The sequence below is a fragment of the Haemorhous mexicanus genome, chromosome 9 (genome assembly GCF_027477595.1).
Source record: "Haemorhous mexicanus isolate bHaeMex1 chromosome 9, bHaeMex1.pri, whole genome shotgun sequence".
Lineage (NCBI taxonomy): Eukaryota > Metazoa > Chordata > Aves > Passeriformes > Fringillidae > Haemorhous > Haemorhous mexicanus.
The window spans coordinates 18,840,088-18,862,145 of record NC_082349.1 but is presented as its reverse complement, the minus strand read 5'-3'; the positions used below and the strand labels follow the sequence as shown (position 1 = coordinate 18,862,145).

The window sequence follows — 22,058 nt, the reverse complement described above, 5'->3', positions numbered from 1 at the left end:
AGCAGGATTTAAACCAGGAGCTTTTGAAATGGGAGAGCATGAGTAAAGACAGTCTATTTCCTTCACTGAGAGAAATCTGTCTGTCCTGACTCCAAAGTGTGACCACTCTGCCAGGAATGGAAACTACGTAACTGGAAGTTTTTCAGATTGATATTAAAATCCAAGACATCAATATTTTTTCTCTAAGTGAATACAATCATGATATTCTCTGAATTTGCTGAAAACAAAGTCAGTTAACAAAACCCAAAACCTATTCCAGGAATACTAATTTTCAAGATCTCCCAGAGATATGTAGACTTTTTACCATGAAAAGTAATTCCTACTAGGCCAGAGGGACTATGAATTTTCATGGAAACCTTTGTCTTTCTCAGCTGTGCAAATGAAATTCAGATAACCCATAGAGTCAGTCTACAGAACCCAAAAATGCCTTAAGCACAATTAGGAATAAAAGAGGCCTAACTGCCCGACAGTGATGATTACCATGCCCTTCAGGTAAGTGTGCATAAGGCAATCTAAAATTATTCAGCTCTCAGGAGTGTGTGCTAATCAGAGGTTCTGCTAAGCAGAATTATTACCAGTCCTTTAAAATAACCTGTAAAACATTCCTACAAGACATAGGATAAGTCATCAAGGTACTTTATTTTATGTATCATGAAACTTGAAAACATTTAATTGAAAATGTGTTGAGATTTACTTCATAATGTTTATTTTCCTCAAATGCTTTTAGAGAATGACCCATCCACATTTTTCGAAAGCAGTCTCTTCATTTTCTTTCCATTTCCCTGTCTTTCAAAGCTCTACCCTGATTCGCTTTTTGCTTTTCCTGTGTAAATGAAGAATAGCTCTAATGATCTTAAGAGGAGCATGTTAGTTTTATGTTTTTAACTCTTTTGTTGGAAAAACCTGCTGGTTTGAATTATCCATCAGTTCACAGAAGATGAGTTGGAAGGGACACACAAGGGCCACTGAAGTCTAACTCCTGGCCCTGCACAGGACCATCCCCTAGAGTCACACCATGTGCTTGACACCGTTGTCCAAAGACTTCTTGAACTCTGTCAGGCTTGGTGCTGTGACCACTGCCCTGGGGAGCCTGTTCCAGTGCTCAGCCACTCTCTGGGTGAAGAATCTTTGCCTAATATCCAACCTAAAGCTTCCTTGACACAATTTCCTGTCATTCTCTTGGGTCCTGTTGCTTGTCACCAGAGAGGAGAGATTGGTACTTGCCCCTCATCTTTTCCCTTGTGAGGAAGCTGTAGACAGCTGTGAGGTCTCCTCTCAGTCTCTTTTTCTTCAGGTCAGCTGGCCTGCCTATATTCTGTGTAATCATATTTTTATTTAAGCCTGATAGTCACCGCCACTAAACATATTTGTTTACTGGAGTTAATCTCATTCATAACACATTCTTAAGGATCTTAACAGTTGAAACCCCTTAGTGTCAGAACTGTGTTTGTGTGTTCCTGTTTTTAAGTTCAGCATGCCTGCATTATATTGGTTGTTACATGTATTATTTCATTCATTTCACTCCTTAAAATATATTTCATTTGTATAACATGAATACATCCCTTTCGTACCATGTTGAAAAAAATTTTAACTTTCAACTCAACATCTTTTTTTTCCAAGTCTATGCTTCTGTCTAGCATTCAAGAGGAAAAAAACAAGCACATTTTTAGAAACGTATTTTATAAAAAATGTGGTTTTCCCTGGGCCTAGACCTCCTAAATAGGTCTTGCTGGAAAGTGGATATCAGCAAGCCCTACTTTTCTTGAAGATGGAAACTTAATGGGCTATAGGGGTTTTTTTTGTTGCAATTCAGAGTGGGAAGGCACTGTCTTCTATGAACTGGAGAGGGAAGATGGAAGTGGATGAGTGCCAAAAGAAAAAAAACACAAAAGAATTGACAGCATTCAAAGGCAAGTGGTTGAAAGCCTGTTTCTTACCATCCACTTATTAAAGTAAAAGCTTTAAAATTCAGAAAGCCTTGTTTAAAGTAGGTAAGTTTGGGGCCTAAGTAGTTGGCTGTTGTTGGATTGTATTAGGACCTTACCTCCTGCTTACAAAGGAAATCCTTATTACATGGTAATGCCTGTCAACCACACTGGGTGACTCCTCTATCCCTTACACTTGCAAATTTCTCATTGCAATTAAATGATCTCTGAATAAATCCCTCTTTATGGAGTACAACTTAATCTGGCTGTGTTTGAGCCAATCACAACAGGAGATTTTAAGTCATGTCCTTTCCCTGATGCTGCTGAAGTGGTGGCAATTTGCTGTGCTCCAAAGCTTCAGAAAGGCATTCTCGTTAGTCTGATTAGAATTGGTGCGCATGCCTCAAATGCAGAGTGGGCGTTCACAGTGAACACAGGCTACATGCTCCTTTCAAGAATCACATGAATTGTTGTTACCCTTTCACCCAAGTGATTTGACTCCTCAGCTGAAAAGGGGGAAATGGTTTCAAATCCTCATGCTATGTAATGGGACAGGGCTGATAACTCACCAAAAACGTTCCTAATCGACGTTTAGGTTTGGGTGTATTGCAGACAGTTTTTTTCTCTTGATGTTGCTTTTACTTTTCAGTTCAAGAAGGGCTGTAAGTCTGCAATTCAGTAATTAGAAATTACTACTGGTGGGGAAGGGCTCACACAGGCTCTTGTCTGCTCCTGTGACTGAATAACGTAGAAGCCTTAAAGGTTCATTCGGAGACCTTTCTGTTAATTGAGGGCTTTGACTCCCTCAGAGCAACTGGGTGTTGAAAAGATCTCTATCTGTTTTAAAATGAAGCTTGGAATGACTTGCTGAGGGACCTAACAGTCTAGACCTGAGTGAAGAACTTGCCTGCCTCATGTGGGAGCTGTAAGCAGAGCTCAGTGTAGGTTATTTGCTACTCACAGAATCCTTTACCTTATTCCTTGTAACAGCTGCAGGGAGCTTCTAGAGAAAGTATATGTATGCAATCAGTATTACATAAGGCAATGCTTAAGAGCAGCAAGCACACACTTTGTGCTGTTGCTCTGCATTTCATCCCATCTTGCTGCAGGCCAAAGCACAGCACAAGTTCTGTTGTGTCTTGCAGCACCTCTACATCATTTCCAGCATTAGAGTCTTCCTCAGGCTGAGGTACAGCAACCTCCCTTCCTGTCTGGATTCCCAAAGCAGCCAAGAGAGCACAGAGTGCTTTTCTTAGGGGCTTCTCCAAGCTTGACCTCTGCCTCCTATGCAAAGCTAATATAAGGTACATGGCACAGCAAGTGCCTTCCATCAAAGGGCTTTTCTTGAGCAGGTCTAATCACATTGATAGGATGAGCTTGATGCTTCCATATAACCAGACTCTTAAGCTTTCCATTTGGTGCAGCTTAGTGTTAGCTGCTGACCATATCCAGGTGCTTACAGAACAGAAACACCCCACTGTTACCTAACATTCCTTCTGAACCCAACCCCCTTCTACCTTCTAGAGAACCTCCAAAGCCCTTCAAGTGTATTTGAGAGAAAATATATTTTGTTTTATATTTCACCCTATGTTTATATTTTCATATTTTTATATATTAAGTATGCCAGCTATAGTAAATTTACACCCCATTTTACCATTAAGTTCTTCACATTATTTTCACATCTGTTTCCTACCTTAGGTACCTCAAAGTGCCTCAGGCTCTTCCCTGTGAGTAGGGTCACATGAAACACTTCACTCAACCCATAAAACATTTGTACCTTCCTCTTTCTGCTGTGCCATTAAACAAATCCACATCACAACTGTTTCTTTAAGCTTAAACGGTGTCTACTCATGATCTTCCAGAAGTACCTAACTGACTGTAGTTTCCAGGGAGGCTAAGTGCCTCCAAGTGACACACCAAGCAGCCAGTGTCTCTGCAACTCCACCTGCTACCAGCTGAGCAGCCATAGCAGGTTTCGCCCTAGAAGATGTGTTGAGAACCTTGTTCTGTTTTCCAAGCAGATATTTTTAGCTCTGATAGAGGAAACACAATACTTCAGGGGTCAGCAAAAATGTATCAGTGATTACCAATTTAAGAACATTTCTATTTTTCTAAGCATTCCCTTATGAATGTGATTTTTATTCTATCAAAGCAATGCGAGAGGCGTTTGCCTGGAAGCCAGCCCTTCTCGAAACATGTCTTCCTCCCGAGAGGTTCCTGTGCACATAGTCCAGTTTATTTGAGGAACCCTTTCATGTTCTGAGTAATTCGTAGAAATAATTCCTGTTCCAAAAGGCTCGAAAGATGAGATTAATTTATGCCTGCTCCTTATAGGGAGCTTCGATGCTGATTCCGGCGAGACAAAGCATCACGTCAGGGTTTTGCATCAGACGGTGCGGAGAGGGCACCGAGGCGAGCCCGCTCCCTGCGGGCGCATCGCGTTCCCCGCGGGTCTGCTCCGCGCCGCTCTCCGCGCCCGCCGCCAGCCCCCGGCCAGCCCGCTCGGCGTAGCTGCCACTCACCTCCACGAAGTAGAAGCAGGGCAGGAGGGTGACGCTGTCCTTGGTCACTTTGCCCTTCTGCCGCTCCTTCGCGGACATGCTGGCGGGGCTGCGGGCGGCGGCCCCGCGGCCAAGCGCTGCCCCGGCCGCTCGCAGCCGCCCGGCCGCCGCGGCTCTCCTCCGCCGCCGCCGCCGCCGCCGCCGCGCCGAGCGCTGCGCCGTGCGCGGGGCTGACGTCAGGAGCCGGCTCGGCGGGCGGGGGTCCCGGCCAGCTTAACTCCTTCGCGCCGGGCCGGGCGGGGACCGGGGGCAGGGGAGCCCCGGGCGGTGCGCCCACACCAAGGGGATGCTCTGGCTGCGGCAGGAGATTTGTACGCACACGAACGGGTTTGAGAGACCTGAACGGGATCCCTGAGGGCATCAGGGTGTTTGGGATGCTCCTTGAGGAGTCTGCGGCGTTTATCTTGTTTCTGGGAAATATTTTTTTCTGAAACAGAGCAGGAGAACCTTCCAGGGAACAGCATTCCTATACAACCAATGTTCTTTTCTTGCAGGTGTACTCTTTTTGAAATCAAGATGTTAATGACAGCTCACCTCAGTCTCAGTGCCAGTCAGGGGGAGTAGCGTGACTGGGACTGAGCCAAACTGAGCTCTTCAACCCCATGTGCAGTACTGAGGCATGTGATTTCTCTGATCTGTCAAGTATCTGGTGCAGTTCCTGCTACAATCTTGAAGAGAACAGAATTAACCCGAGCAATTGTTTCCATGGTGAAGTGTGCTAAGATCCTATTTATGGATCAAAGTTTGCAGCCTTTTCTCAGGCATGCTCCTGTTGATGTCAATGAGACATACCGTGGATAAGGCCTGCAGGAATTCTCTGTGAAAGATAGCATTTACATTCTTTGTAGTATTAATAAGGTCTGCAAAAGTTGTCTTGTCCCTATAAGCTTATTCTTGCATTGTGATGTTCGGCTTTAATGTGCAAGGAGAGAAGCGTGACAAGCAGTCATTGTTTATTTCCCGTCTTTCTCCTTTTGGGGGAAAATTACCTGCTGTTTTTGTTCAGATGGTTGCTAGTATTTTGGCTGCTATGGCAATGGAGATGAAGATTCTCATCAGCCCCTTTTTTTTTCTAGCCGTTCTCTTTTCTTTTATCCAGAGTGGATATGCCAATCCATGCTCTGCACTGAGAAGACAAGCTTCATGGGAGGGTAAAATCAAAAATGTACTTCATGCCTGCAGGCAGGTGTGGAAGGCAAATCTGTAGTCTGACTTCAAATCATTGAAAAAGACTTTTCAGAGCTGCAACACACGTTGCCATACCAACACATATTCTTGTTCTTAACTCTGTTAGGAAAGATTTACAGGGTTTCTGCTGGCTCAGGAGTCAGGGCAATTGTTGGTAGCCTTGTAAAAGTCAGGTTAGGGGTCTCCAAGTAGTGGAGGTAGCCAGGGGGGTTACTGGGAACAGAGGAGCTGTGAGCAGAGGAGATTTGTTCCTGTCTATCAGCACCAAAGTCCAGGAAATTACTAAGAGTGCTGTAGGGATGTCCAGTAGTGGTTCATACCCATCAGTACAAGTCTAGCCTTTAAATAAAAGTAGTTGTTTTTTGTTAACTTTCCTGGTGGGTTATTCCAAGTAAAACAGAAAGAGCTGAGGAGCTGTTGTAAGACTTTGTTCTTGCCAAATATGTAACTATTATTGGGGATAGTGGGTAATGAGTGATTCCATTTAATTGCATTTACTGTATCAGCCTTGATTGTTGTGAAATCAAGAATCTGGCTTGAAAATAATCACCACACTCTAATAAAAATTATTCAAGAGTACTTTTTCTGCCTGTTTCACACAAAATTGCTTCATTCTGGGAGAATCAGGGGGATCAGGTGCTTCTCTGGTAAAATGAACCAACAAGCTAACATTACGATGTAACTTTAGAAACTGGAAAAATTCCTCCTATAAGTTATATGTTATCATTGGACTGCCTAAAGGCCCATTAAAAGTTTATTTCTGATAGGTACAGTGAAACAAAAGGTAGTAGCCAGCTTTTGTTCTACAAACTCACTATAAATGTGAGTCTAATATGGGAAGGATACCATGCAAACTGTGTGACTGCTGTAAGGGTGGGAAGAGTTGTGCTAATTCTGATAGAGCTAGCAGTGGAGTTATATATGAGTTAGCTAAAGTGGTTGCTTTTTGTCAGTGACATAGCTTGCCACAGAATCACAGAACATGTTGAATTGGAAGGGACCAACGGGGATCATCAGGACCAGCTCATGGCCCTGCAAAGGACCATCTCCAAGAGTCGCACCATGTGCCCAAGAGCATTGTCCAAAGGCTTCTTGAACTCTATCAGGTCCCTTGGTCAGTCAAACACTGAGAAGGAAGATGAGCCTTCCTCCTGATATGCATGCACAGTGACCCAGTTCCAGCCTTCATCTTTAAAAGGCCCTTGACTAACAGTCCTTTGACTAATTACCCTGTAGGGTTCTGAGTCCACCTGCTTCGCCACTACACTGTAGGTTCAAGACTCCCAAAAGTCTTGAGACTGTAGTGTCTCTGAAAATTATCAGCCTTGCTCATTCACTTGAATAGTGAATAGCCTGTCCACATCTTCCTATAGCTCCTTCACCTGGTGACACAGCTCATCACCCACAGCACACCTTCTGCAAAAGAGCTGTTTGTCATCCCCAGCCTCACAAAGAGACATCAGGCACTCCTGGAAACCTGTGACCTGGACAGCTACATCTACAGTCAGCATGCTCTGGCAAAGCTGGCTCAGTGACTCTTGCAGCTACATGGGATTCTAGTCAAAGAGAGGAGGAGAAGGCTCATCAGTGCCTGCATCCCAGTGTGGGCCAGGTCTGTCTTGCACTCATCTAAAGGTGACATTGATAGGCAAGCATGGGCATGTCTAGGGTGCCTTTCCCACCCTTCTCTCTGGGCTTTCACTTAGGTCCTCACTTGGGACTCAGCTAGAACAACCACTTTCTCAGGAATAAGTAACCAAGGTACAGCTAAGGTGCCACTTCACCATTTCAGCCTTGGTAAGCTGCCAGCAGGATTGGCCATAAATTTACTTATAAATTGATACTGAATTAAACTCATTTCCGCAAGTCTAATCTGCTTTGCCCAAGACAGTAACTAGTGAGTGATCTCTCCCTGTTCTTCTCTTGACCCATAAGCCTTTTGTCATATTTTCTGTCCCCTCTGAGGCTAAGGAGGGGAGTGATAGAGAGGCTTTGGTAGACACCTGGTGTCTGTCCAAGGGCAGTCCACCAAAATAAGTGTCTCATCCATATGATCTCCTAAAGGAAAATGTGTTGGTGGTAACTAATTCAGAAACACCTCCTGTCCATTTCAATCATGATAGTCTTACAAGAAAGTGTGGTGATGTGTGACTTGTGAATAGTTATAGTGACTTATGGATAGTTATATTTACAGGGTCTGCACTATTCCTGACAGCTTTTCTACCCACCTTCAAGCAAACTCAGAGAAGTGTCATGGAACATTTAGCATAAAGCACAAAATTGTTTGTTTATGCTTTGCTTCAGCAAAATGAATAAAGTTCATAAAAACATTTAAAGGAGCTGGGGAACTAAAAGATGAAATTCATAGATGTGAACTATAGGCCTCTTCTGACTCATCTAGAATGAGTTTTAGGAGTGTTTTATTTTTCTGTCAACAAAAAGAGAACTTAGAAAACTTGCCAATCAGTAGGTGCCCCTGGGGACTGCAAGCTGATTTTTTAGAGCTCAGTCTAACCCAAGACCTTGGCCCCCTAAAGAAGCATTGTTGGTGAAACTACTTTAGGTGAAGAAAGCACCTTTCTTTGTGCTTCTCGGGCAGACAGTAGCTGCCACAGTTATTAGAAACCTGATTTGAAATTCTTTTCCAGTACAATCTAGTGTGTTGGCAAAGTTGCACTGCAATAATGTGAGTGCAGGTCATTGTCTCTTTGTCCAGGTCCTCTCTTCCCTCTGCAGCAAAGTCTGCCTTTGCTCCCAGGCTTTGGTACATGCTGGACACAGGCAATGGCTGTGGTTTCACTGCTTCCATGGCAACAGAAAGCATACTGCAGAAGCAGGGACCACTGTTACATCACTGAATAAACCCACTTGCAAAAGCAGTATGAAATAATATGACAAAGATTTAGAGGAGCTGGTGAGCCTATGGCTGTGCAGATTACCTGGTCAGAGAGTGGCTCTGGGGGTTTGGCCAGAGGCTGCAGCAGCAGCTGCAGTTGCAGTTACCATTGCTTAGTAGCCTAAGGAAAGCTGCTTTCTTCTGGTCACCACACAATTTCCCCACAGAAAGGCCACTTCTGGAGCTGTGTGCATGGATCAGTGTTAAATCATATTATATAGATAGATCTTTTTTTTCTTTGGCCCACTGAATGCAGAATAGATGATGTGAACTCAGCATATTAAAACAGTAATCCTCTCTTGAGAAAGGGTGGCATATGGGAGCTGGGCTTTGCTGTGTGGAACTGACAGATGTTTTTTGTTCTGCTTTACTTGCCATATCAGAATTCAAAAATGCAGCAGTGTATGTTTGTACATATATTCTTCTTTCCCTCCCCACACTCCCAGTCCCTCAGGAAAATCTGTTTGGGGGAATTCTTGTGTGTGTTGAGTTCACATGATATTTCATGGGTAAATCTGCCCTGAGCAAGTGAGGGGATGTTGCTTGTTTTAGTCATTCTTTTAAAAGATTGTTCTGGTCATAAAACAGATAAATTTTTATGAATATTTGATGAACAGGCTTTCTAATGTCAGTATAGTCTGTTATTTGGAGGAAAAATGCTGCTGGCTCCTAGGACAAAGCTCATGTCAGACAACACGGCAGCATCTTTTCCAGTGTCTAAACAAAGTACCTTACATATGAACCTGATAAATGCTATGAAAGGGAAAAATCACAGGATATAGCAAAATTTGAAAGCTGAATGGTATCAAGGGCATTAATTATTTAATTATCAACATTTGCATTACTTTCTTCAAGTGCAGGATTTTTTTTCCTTGCTTTTTCATGTTAGGGCAAAATTTTCCTCTTTGACCCATCTGTAGATCCCATGTTGGCACCACATAGCACTCTTGAATAGATGGCATGTGACAGCACTGGGAGACTCATAGTGGAAAAATTTCAAAACATACAGAAGACATGCATAGTGCAGATGGGAGAGTTAAATTCTGCTTTGAAGTTGTAATTGCAACAAGCAATTGTTTCTCTGCTATGCCTAATAATCTCCTGTTGTTGTAAAGCTCTGTCTTCTAATGTCTTTCCTTGGCTGCTAGATATAGGTCACAGCTTTAAAGTAGCAGATGACTCTGAATGATTCCTGGCTTTCCTGCTGCACTTTACACTGTAGTGTTTGGTTAGAAAAATGAATTTTCCATATTTTGCATGGGTCAAGCCAGGATCATTTTTCTGAATCTCTGGCTTTAAATACTATTTATGAACACATCTACATAGTATTTTGCAGACTTACATGCCTGTGCTTTCTGGCCTTAGGCAAGTTATGGATTGCAAGGCATGTGGCTGCAGAAATGTAATGCTGGACTGTGGTTGGTATGAACTGCTTCCCCTTAAGTCAGATTTAGCAACAGGCTGAGTGGTTATGTGGCTCTTTAGTGAAGCTGCCTTGTGGCTGGCTGATGGATGGTGCCCAGTGTGTGTTTATTTCTATGCTGATAATGGTAGATTCTTACCTGCACACATCTGTATTTAAGATCTTAGTTACAGGCATGAAGGCTTGAAAATGTCAGAATGTGAAAATCCCAGCCCATTTCTGGAATGTCAATGCCTCTTTAGAGCAACTTTATGTAGATATCAATAAAAACCAAATCTGGATTATTGTGCAGTGACCTATCACAAATATTTTGCTTGAACCTGGGCAAGTTATCACCAGCTAATTAGATATCAGCTATTTGGTGCATGAGCTCAGGCAGACAGAGCTTGATTAAGAAACTATAGTCATGCAATTAACAGTATAACCCATTTGTCTAAATGGAAATGCTGGAGTCCCAGCAGAAATTCTCTTTGCCCTGCAGTCTATATGAAATACTCTGTCTGAAAAGGACTGGTACACTTGTCTGACATTTTCAGGACTACAATAACCTGTTGATATTTATTATTCCATCCCTTTCTAACCACTGCCCTTATTTGCTTCCCAACATAGTTTTGTCACATCTGAGACTCTGATGTCATGTTTTTTCAGCTTAAGTAAACACCTTCTCAAAATAGAGAATTTTTATGAAAAATGCATGTTTCAAATTCCTTGAGAAAGGCAAACTGCATGCATGACTTTGAGAAGGAAATTTAGCAAGTGAATTGTAACAACACAAGATAGTCTTATTCATAGGAGGTAGCAGAAAAATGTCTAAGTACTAAAACTTGTATTTTTCAGAGTGTTCTTAGATGCTCCAAATTCAAAAGAGAGAAAAATCTTTTATTTTTACAATATTGAAGTCCAGTATTAACTTCCATATGAGGACATCAATTATTTTGAAAGTCTGTAATCATAGTGCTCTTCATAGTCAAGGACACAAATGAGGTAGCCTCACACCTGAAGAAAAGTCCTGTCCCACACTATTGAATATTAATTTTCACTGTTAGTTAGTAAAACCAAGGCAAAAAGACTACCCTATCTGTACAAATGCACATAAATATGGTTTTTGTATTTATGAAATCTTAAAGCAATGTGACAATTGAGCAAAATCATGTCAGCCTAAAAGGACTGCAATTCCACAATAGCACTCAATATGTATCAGGATTAATATTTATACTGTATAGCACCAGAAAACTCTGACTGAACTAACAGAAAGGAGAAAATCATGAAATACTTATTTCATTATTTGTATAACATTTTCCGTGAAAAAAATCAACATCATCAGGCAGCAGAAAAACTCATTGTCAGTCAATGTTGAATAAATGCAGAAACAGCCTGGTACAGGAATCAGTCTATCATATTGTTAGAATAAAATGAATAAAAACCTGATTTATTAATAAATTGAGTAGAAATACCTGGATTTAAAAAAATAGTTGAATATTCCCAGTGACAGTGTTCTTTATAAAATTAGCACTTGGGCAAAAATATAATAGGTTATACAATGATTTTGTACATAGGTTCTGTAATGTGAGAGTGAAGAGCTGTCAGGTGGCTTTCAGCCCCTTTGTGATCGTGCTGAGAAGGCTGTTAAAACCAACCATTGCAGAATTAAATGGGGAAAAGTCTGTTAAAAATGGAAATGTAGATGTGAACTGTCAACAAGTGTTCACCATAGAAGTATCTTGCTAAAGTTCAGAGTTGTAACAGCAACTGTAATAATAAGATATCGTGTAAGGGGGTGATTCTCCTGGTGCATTTCTTCATCTCTCCTGACTGGAATACCTTAAACACCTTCAAGCCATTATGAATTCTCACTGAGTTTTGAGAATTGTAACTATTAGGTGTAACTTGCAGAAAAAAATTAAGATATGTGGAAGATATCAGACGATTTTGCAACAGTGCAAGCAGAAGTGGATGCTTGAGCTGTGCGCAGGTAATGGTATAGTTTGGCAGCAAGTTCCTGTTTTGTGTAGCTGCTCCAGTAAAAACACTAGGATAAAAAGGAATGGGGAAAAACAGGGAACAAGACATATCTGATGGCTTAATGAGTGCTTTTAGCTTCAAGTTCTTCCATTCAGCATCTGGCTTTCCCTGGGTGGTTGCTCCTGAATTAGATACATTTGACACTCTAGAAAGAAAATTGTATGAAATCTTGGAAAATTAGGGCTCAAAGTGTTACCTAAGGTAAACCAAAGTAGCTCAAGTGTACTTTGACTTTATTGCCTGTACAACAGGCTGTGGAAGCATTCAGGAGCACCATATATTATAGTAAGCATAACTCCTCTGCCTTGTGGACTGGCTGGTGGAGAATTCTCCTGCTGGCCTTATATTTCTGCAGTGTGTCCCTCAGCCTAGTGAAATGCCTCCAGGAGGAGATCTGACTTCTTTATGGCTTCTGAATTATCAGTCTAAGAATCCCCCAAATGAGGGACCAAAGCTTTGCTCATATAACTTAGAGGAATTAGTTTTTATGATTGATTTTGTAGATGTGTAGAGGGGAGAAGCTGTGTAGCCAAATTCAGCAAAATTCAGCTGCCATTTCCAGGGAGTTCCACCCTGAGGGGATGCTTTATGAAGAAGATGGTGAGATCTACCAAAGGAGAGAAGCTCCTTTTCAATGCTGTGGGAGTAAATGGCTTTTATGGACAGACAAGGGCAAGGAGCAGTGCATTGCCTGAGGCAACAGATCCTTGTAGGCAGGCTAAGGGAGCCCTTAGTGATTTGCTTTGGCAAAACCCATATTGAGCTAAAACAGTAACTTCATCCAAACACTTGCAAATCCATGAAAAATAAGGCATTCCTTCCTGGAGATATTACTTTAAAAGGCCCACACCATTTTAAATACCATGATTTCAAATTGCAGCTTAATTAGAGACCAGAAATTCATTAAAATTTGTTTTCCTATTGTCGACAAAGGGATGTCACTCTGACCATTTTTCAACAGTACCCCTGAATTGCACTGAAATGGAATTATTGATAGCTTTAATCGAACTCAAATTAAAAAGCAAACTGATGAATTTTCAAAGAATCAAAACCTTACAAAAAATGTTATTAATTCCAAATTAATACAAACACACAACAATGTAGTTTTATTAATCTTTCCCAGGAGTTCATTTATGTTGATTGAAGGATTTATTGGTTTGGAATTGAAATGTCTTTGATAGCAGAATATCAATGTAAGTACTTATTTGGTAGAATGTAATTTTCATGTGTTTTTAATTACTATTATTTGCCTTCCTGCTCTGGTGGAATGCTTTCCAGATACAAATTCTAGTGATAAATTGGGAATTGTGACCAGTGACAAATTACATGTCTAAACCCAAGGAAAATAAATTAAGGAGGTTTTTTTTTTTGAAACTGCTTAATACTTGATTTTACCATTCTTTGAATGGGCTTATCTGTCTCTCTAATAGCAATAATTTATTTCAACTATTTTTTCTACATTTTTACTGCTTTGGTAACACAAAAGTTTTCCATTTTGTTGTAAAATTCTACTTTTATTTGATAATAATTAAATAAGAGTGTGGGAATAGCTCCATTCATTCACATTGGAATTTAGTTCAGGGAATCTGATCAGCTGTTAAAAGATCCTAATGTTGTAAATTTCATTATAGTAAAAGTAGGGCAAGTAATCTACAAAACTTTCTTGTTTATGTGCATGCAAGTGGATGAATATGCAGATGAACCCTGTCACCATCTTTGTTACCAGAGGAAAATTGTTTATGACTCCTGGATATCATCAGCTAGTTTATTTATAGCACAAAATAAAAATTAAAAGCAATGAATGCCCCTATAATCTAAATTAAACAGGTTAAAATGCAACATTTTAAATTGCTCTGATGTCAAGATTGTGATTATTGTTAAGAGGATGGAAAGAATTAACATTTTCCCCGGACTTAAAGTGTATCTATTCATCTGTTAATGGATTGGTGGCTGGAATAATAAGTATTGATTTGGCTTGGGATATAGATGTGAGGTTTGGAGATTTGATGTGATGTTGCAGAAGCAGGTATTAGTGACCATAATATGGATTACATATTTCAGTAATTCAGTTCTTGCCATACAATTTTGTATGTTCACATTTTATTTTATGCTCTCTAGATGCTTGTGCCTCTCTTGTTCATATCTCTTTCACATATTTTCCCCATTTTCCTTGCCATCTCACCATCCCAGTTCTATCAATCAATTTTCTATAAACCTTTTCTTTTCTTCTACCTCAATGTCTTGTTTGCTTCTCCTCTACAGTTTCTTACTTCTCTTGCCTCCTCCCCATCCTCCCTTCCTATTCATTTTTTGTCATCCAGCTCTTCCAGTCTTCCATTTTAATGTTTTCACCCTCTTCTGTTTACCTTTGGCATATCTGTTTCCAAATTCCCTGTATCTTTCTCCATAGTGCTCCAATTCTTTTTTTTTCCCTATCATCCTGTCTCCTGTGTACTGGCAGCCAACCAGCTCTGCTTAGGGCAGCAGTTATTTGAGACAGAAAGCAGAAACCAGGAGACTGAGCCTGGAAGTGAAGAGCAATATGACACCCCTCTCTTTACTGGGGCTTATGCCCTGTGCTTACCATACCCCTCAAAATATTACCTGTACCCAGGTCACCGCTGTCCAGTGGCACTGTCCCTTGTTCACAGGTGGAAGTGATGCTGAGGAGCTGTCCAAGGTATGGCTAGCAGTCCCATCTGTCTTATTCCATCCTGTTTTGTCCTGTCCTTCTATCTCTTTGTCCTTCAGCATTTTAGCATGGAGCTAAAATTTAACTAAATGCTAAATTTTAGCATTTAGCAGCTTCTCAAGAAGGTGACTGAAGATGTAACCCGGAAGCCTCTCTTTCTCTTATCCTAGTAACTCCACTGCTGTCTGTAGGGCAGTATCTCTTATCTGTGCCCAGCTAATAGAATCCAGGATAGCCATCTCAAGGGGCTGGAGTCAGTAGGATGTTGCAGTGCAGGCAGCTCAAACACCACTTTACCTGGGTAACATAAGGAACAGAGTGGAAAGCTGTATCTCCTATTGCAAAGTTTGGCAGAAGAAACACGCAGTTTATGCATGGAGATGGAATTCCAAACAGATCACCAGTGTCCTGCTTCCCTAATCCCTTGCCTAGTTAGATTTCTCAGGTATGCAGATATGTTGTTTTAAATCAAATTCATACCATCCAATTTGATTGTTTTTAAGTGCTGGGAAAATGCATTTGAAATGTGCTTCTGTGCATTGCTCTCAGTATTGTGAACTTTCCAGTCTGTTGAGCCAACCTTTCATTTAGAATATGTGTAATGGATATCTGGTGTATCAAATATGTGGTGAGAGATATTGACAGATTCAGGGGATCAGTCTTCACCTCTCCTTGTTCAAAACAATTATATGTTTTCATGGACATTCTCAATTAAGTGATCTCAATTCTTGCCTGGAATATTTTCATCATCTGTTTGACGAAGTAACTTCTTTACACAGAGGATTAGGGAATTTTTTTCTGGTTTTCAGTTTGATTAATTTATACATTTGAGAATTCCTTATGTGTATTTAGTTTGTTCCTCAAGAGATTCAGTTTCCCACTTATTTATGTGACTCTTTTCAGGAGTGATATTCCCAAAACTTAGAGAAATAGAATTATAAACTCACCTCATACAAAAAAGAATGCTGACATTGGCACAGAATATAAAAAAGTTGTTGTTTCTGTCATTAACTTTTTTTCTACACTTTTTTTTTTTTGTCTCTCATAAGCTCTCTGTGCTGGGGTTTATGCCTTTGTAAAATGGAGATAATGTCCTTTGCAGTGTTAGGAGATGGCATAAGTGTTATGTAAATTATAATTAATTCAGTACTCTGAGGCCATCAGAAGAAAGTCTGTTGTTACTGTGAGTTACTGTAATTCTAAAGCTTCTCAGTTGGGTACAATTTCTAACAACATTGACCAAGTCCTCTTCCCAGAGGAGCTAAGGGACTCCTCTACTGTCCCTAGAATTTCAGGATCTAGTATGGTAACAAGAGGTTCAGCTTCTCCTCTGTCTTATCTTTTCCAGTCACACTGTCACTGAATGACAACACAGCAATTCTTAGCTCCTGCTGTGTCTCCAGAAGATTTTCCAAATAATATATGAAGATCTTGTAGGAAACAGTGAACCTGAGGTTGTGACTGCCAATGGGTATTTTCCATGGCTAGTGGTTTTTTTTAATCAATGACACATTTTTAATGACATAATGGGATGATTTTTCATGTAGAAATTTCACAAAACAAGAAATAGGAGTTGCTATTATTAGCACTGTTCTATAATTATCTCACAGATTTCTCCTTTAAATGTAACACATAAGATTATTATATTTATGTAATAATTTGTCAGTTTTTGCTATACTTAAATTCTCAAGTACTTTTTCCCTCTATATATTCTAAATCTCTAAGGAGTCTCTAAAAATGTTAAATAGGAAAGGTAAGAAATAAGGGTTGGCAAAGCAATGGTGAGATTTTTTATATGGATAAGCTATTTTTCCAGTTTTTTTCTGTTATGAAACTAGGGTGAACCAGTAGTGTTAGCACTGTAATGATCAGATTTCTTGGATATCAGTTCTGAGTAAGATCAGCTTTTTCATTTTGCAAAACTGTAGAATATGGGAGAAATAGAATTCTGATTCTTAAGCAGTGGTATAAAAATAATTATAGTCACTTGTGATTTATAAAAAACCATTCCTATAAACATACCTCTGTCATGTAAGAGGAGAAGTTTGCCAGGTTAAGTGTTGTATTTCTCTGGGTTTTTACTTCAGGAGTTGTGTGGACTCTAGGGAAAGGAGAGAGGACAATCCCTGCATGACTCTGTGGATGAAAGTTGCATTGATTTAAAACTCACCCCTGCTTCCACAAGATCTACAGAGAATTATACTTCATAATAAAAAGAATAAGAGAGAGCATTTTTCTGAGTCATTTGCTACTAGTTAGTCCAGCCCAAGAAAAAAGAATTTCAAAAAGATACAGAGCAGAGAGGTGCAGATTACACCTGATATAATGGGACATGCATTAATATTGCATTAAATGCAAAAATTAAAAGGAAATATTCATGGCTGATCCTGACCTTTGATCTTTTCCACCTCCTCAACCTACTCCAAATCCTGGGAGTGAACTGCTACTTTAAGTGCTATTTTTATCTGGAATGGATTTTTCAGTAATCAGTGTGTCAGGACAAGATCATTTCCCTCAAGAGTTTCTCTGTAAAAATTGTTGAAAACCAGCAGCAGTCATTTCCCCTCACTTCCAGTCTTGAGTGCTTAACCTCGGATAGAGGAATCCTGCTGAGGTCTTTGCTCAGTGAATCCTCACCTGCAATTAAGTGCTGCAGATGGCATTAGGTACTCACTTACACTTGATAACATCAGTGCCTTCAAAGGACATGGACCTGCCCCATCCATATCTGTGCTGTGCTGGTTTGTGAGAGAGTTGTTGATGAGAACTGGGCCTAAGCAACCTGTTCTGTATGAGTGCAGCCAGGGTGTGTGTGGAAATGCTGGTTATTGCTCAGTTCAGATCATAGAAGTTTCACTGGAATGCCTAAGGGAAACCTTTCCATCTTCAATTAGTAATTCTGCCCTCAAAGTTTTCAGGCAATTATGCTGTATTTAGTGCCTTGGACACTAATGGTATTTAGTAAAACAGCCACAATCCCTTCAAAATATGGTGCTTAGTAAGGGATGGTGCTGAACAAGAACAAATCAACAAAAATGTGTGTATTTATCCTTCATGTTTTCTTAGGAGATGCAAAGAAGTAAAGGAAATAATTTTGTGACTATTGGTAATGGAAAGTGCTCAATATTTCATTAAAGGTAATCCACCATGTAAAACCTGACTATTTTATGATCACTTTTTAGATAAGTACTGTATTACACTTAAAATGAAAAAACCTGGACCCAGTGGAAGGGGATGAGTTCAGTCAAACTGTATTTTAAAGTATTTAATGAGGAACTGCACTCCTTTGTTTTTATAAAGAAACACCTTACTGAAATGAATCCATATGGTCCCTTTCTAGGCTGAAAGAAAGAGTAAATTGAAGAAAAAAAGTTAAATCATACATCCATAAAGCTCACATTTATTTGATATACATACAGGACAGATTTGTGTAGAATTGCTTGAGATTTTTTTAAGATGTCTTTTGACTCTTCCTTTCTGAAATTTGGATTCAGCTTTCAAAGCATTAAACTTTGCTATAATGATGTTGATATTTCCTGCCCCACTGGTACTGCTTACATCACTTCAGTACCATATAATGTTGGACCATTACTATGAAACATATCTTTTTAAGCAGAAAGAAAGAAGGACTCAAGAAGGCATAGCCAGGAGAAAATTATTCTGTCTGTCTTCTTGAATGAAGGGAAATGTTATCACAGATCAGACTACACATGCATAATGTATGTATGTTTTCCTCCTATGTTCTCTCAATCAAGTCTGATTATGAAGGGAAACTAAAAAAATAATGGACAACTGGAAATTGCTAGACCACCTTGGTTTAGAATCCTTTGATTATTTTTGAATGAATTAGTTATGCCATCAGGGGGAGAACAGCTGCATTCTGAACAGAAAATAGCCCAATCCTGCCTTCATTTTTATTTTAAGCCAGTGAAAATAGCACATGACTGAAGTCAATGCATCTAATGAATCTGTCAAAATACCTTCCTGGCAGGAACTACTCAAAACAAAGCCACCTTGTGAGCAAAAACCACTAGAACCAAATATTGCTTCCTGGTGTTTCAGAGCAGCTCCTTTCATTTCCAGTAGGATTTAGGAACACAGTCTAGTGCTTTGTTTTATGTCTCTTCAGACTATACATTACAGAAAGAAAAGGTTACCAGTTCAGCAAATTTGTAGAGCTGAGTAAAGGAGCTGACTTAGTATGGTTATAATACAGAAGAACATTTGGAACATTTTATAAGAACAAAATACTCATTCCCTTACAACGTTTGTTTTAGTATTTACTGTATATTTTAGGTCATATTAATTTAAAAACCTGAAATAGACAAAGGACCCTATAAGGACATATTTCTCTGAATGTCCTGTGTGCTTGCCCCAAACATGAGATCTGGGAAAACTAGGACAGTTGCTCTGAAGATGGAGCATCAAAGGGAATATTTACTTTGAAATATATAAAGTTGTCTTCATCTTCCTCTGTCAGGGTTTTCCCCCTCCTACTTGAAAAGAAAAGACTGTCCTGGCACCTATAATGCAAAATTCTCAGGGATATGTGTTGTGATGAAAATACATAAGGTAGCCTGGAGAATAATGGCATTTTATTACTTATATAAAGCCTAATAATGCTGGAAAGAAAACTGATCATTATGGAGTGTTTGATGGTCAATTGATATTTTTTTAATGCTATCAGCCCAGCAGTGCAGTGATCCATGTTTAATGAAAGTAGCTGTCTAAGGAAAAAAGGACTCCTGCCAAAGCTGTATTGAACATTTTTCACGGAAGAAAAGAGGGGTTATTTTGCTACCTCCCCAGTGAGATGGGTATTGCAAAGTTCTTGGATGTGTCACAAGCACTGTTCTGTTCTCCCATTCTTTGTCCAACACTACTCTCCCTTAGTGCTGTATTCTCCATTCCACAGGGAAGCCGCAGATATCTGGGCCAGATATTTGGGCACAGATTAATTCTGCCAAGTTGAGGTACTCAGTGCCGAAGTTTTCCACCTAGTCAGTGGAAGGAGTGGGTGTGTTCTGTGAGACAGAGGTGTCTCCAGAGATCAATTCAGGTTTTAGGAGGACCTAATGTACTCCCTGACTGTAGTTCACAGTTCTGTTGACTTTTGACTTTTCTATCATCAAGTTATAGTCGGAAGCCCTCAGCTGAGGTGTTTCAGTTAATAACTAAATTTGGACAAATCCAGGCCTTGGTATGTGTTTTATCCCCCAGGTTATGCCAGGGAAAATCTGTCTCTTAGAGAGTCAGGATTAATTTGAAAAGAATGCATCCCACATACATTTCACTGAGCTAAGATCCACTGAGAGTTGCAGTCTTTAGAATGTATCTTCAATTCATGTCATGTCAAATTATGTTTGTGGTGGAAACATAGGAAATATGAAATCATAAGCTTGTATTTCACTGAGTAGAGTCCTCCTTGTTAGAGCAGCTTGTGTTGTGTAAAGATTTGTCTGCACTGCAATTGTGAGAGCACACCAGGCAGCACTCATTTCATGGCTCTCTTTGCCCCACCATAACTGCTGCATTCAGTTCAGTGCCCAGACCTTCTTCTTCCTTGTTCCAAAATGGACCCTTTTGTTGCCCACAGATGTCACAGGGATAAAAGATGTAATAAATCTGTGGGGGTTGAACTTCTTGTCCTTTCTGGGTGAGAGCTGGCCATTTTAACTGAGCTCTAATAATAAACTCCCAGGTATGGACTGCATTGTATGATGCTGTTTCAGTACAAGGCTACATTTGCTCTGAAATATCTAATAAACTGTTACATTTATTTCTTTGTAATAGGATAATGGACTCCTTAAAATTTACTGACTTGGACCTGCTAGTTTTCTGCTTTAAAAGGAGAAGAAAAATTTGACTCCCATTACCACAGAAACAAAGCTAACCAAAGAGGAAAATCTGCATTATATGGCACTGTGTGTTTTTAGCACGTCTCATCCTTAGCTCTAAAATGAACACTAAAATGCTAATTTTCCATTTCAAATTGCTGGTGGTGTAATTAAAATAGACATTTTTATTAGGATTACATACTCCTTCTTTTTACAGTGCTATGATATTTTAATATATTTTAGTCTTACGTCCTGAATGTACTAATGTCCTACCTTGTGAACAGCTGCTGTGGCTATATTCACTCAAAGTATCATTTGTGCATGCAAATATAAATATAAATATAAATATAAATATAAATATAAATATAAATATAAATATAAATACAAATATAAATACAAATATAAATTAATATACTGTTTTCATGGCCTACTTCAGATATCTCTATTAACAAAAGCCAGTCAGAGAAGAATAGGGTGACACGTTTTAAGAATGGTGTGTTTCAAATCTTCCTGCTTTAGTTTAAATATATTTCTTGAAATAAATTGAACTTTCAGGCCAAAGATTGAAGAACCCTTGTTTATAGAATTAAGCAAAAATTCCAACATTCCCTTCAATTCACTTTTGCTTCAGTGCTGCATTTACTTTGCTCTAATCTTTCAAATTCAGCAGAAAAATAAATATACAAATCTCTCCTGTGTGTAGTCCAAAGAGAAGGGATGGTAACCATCCCAGGCATGGCAGGGATATGTTCCATGGATGCTGCCTTGGGAAAGCCTGCAGTTTGTAGCCTGTTCAGAATTGTGTGCCTGCAGTTACAGTTCTGACATTGGGGCATCTTCTGCCTACAAATGTCTCTTCACAGCACCAACAGCACTCTGCACCAGTGGTCTGTTGCACTACAGGGAACATTAGAGCAATTCTCTATCCCTTTGGACTTTTTACCTTCTGAATAAATCATTTGCCACATGTGTCACTGAACATCATGAGGAGTAAAATCTCCCTATTTTGGACAATATCTCTGCTAGAGAAAACCTTCATCTTCAGGGTACAAGTCATAAATTGAGAGTTTCTCAGTGTGATTTCAGCCTTGCTAGAATATATATTGAAGGTTGGAGGCTCATTTTTGCAATAAATACTGAAGAAGAAAAATGTTAAGAATATAAGGTATCCCATATGCAAAATTCTCTAAATTTGGATAAAGCTAAAAGTGTTTATTTTTCAAGTGGATAATCTCATAGAGAGATAGCTTAAAAATCTTAAAGAAAAGCAAAAAATATGTGAAATTCAGTGGGAACATCATTGCTGGTCTAGAGTAAATAGAACAAAACAGTACAAAATGTGTTAGTATACACTACATTCTATGACATTTTCTCATAGGGGATCAATATACCATCAGAGTCCTTGGGGTCTTCTTTACAGTTACAGCTACAGACAGCTTTCAGTTCAGATAAAGTGATGTCAGCCTCTGCAACTGCTGCATCTCAGCTGTGCATACTGCATGTGAAGGTTGCCC

General features: G+C 39.7%; 1 protein-coding gene across 1 annotated transcript in view; it reads right to left on the bottom strand.

Moving 5' to 3' along the window:
• The window catches only part of PLPPR4 (phospholipid phosphatase related 4), a 29,691-nt gene extending 25,135 nt beyond the window's left edge, over positions 1-4,556 (bottom strand). The window contains exon 1 of the mRNA XM_059854313.1: positions 4,448-4,556. Within this exon, the coding sequence (XP_059710296.1) occupies positions 4,448-4,525 (78 nt within the window). The 5' untranslated portion in view covers positions 4,526-4,556. The remainder of the gene's footprint in view (positions 1-4,447) is intronic.
• Positions 4,557-22,058: the final 17,502 nt, after the last annotated feature.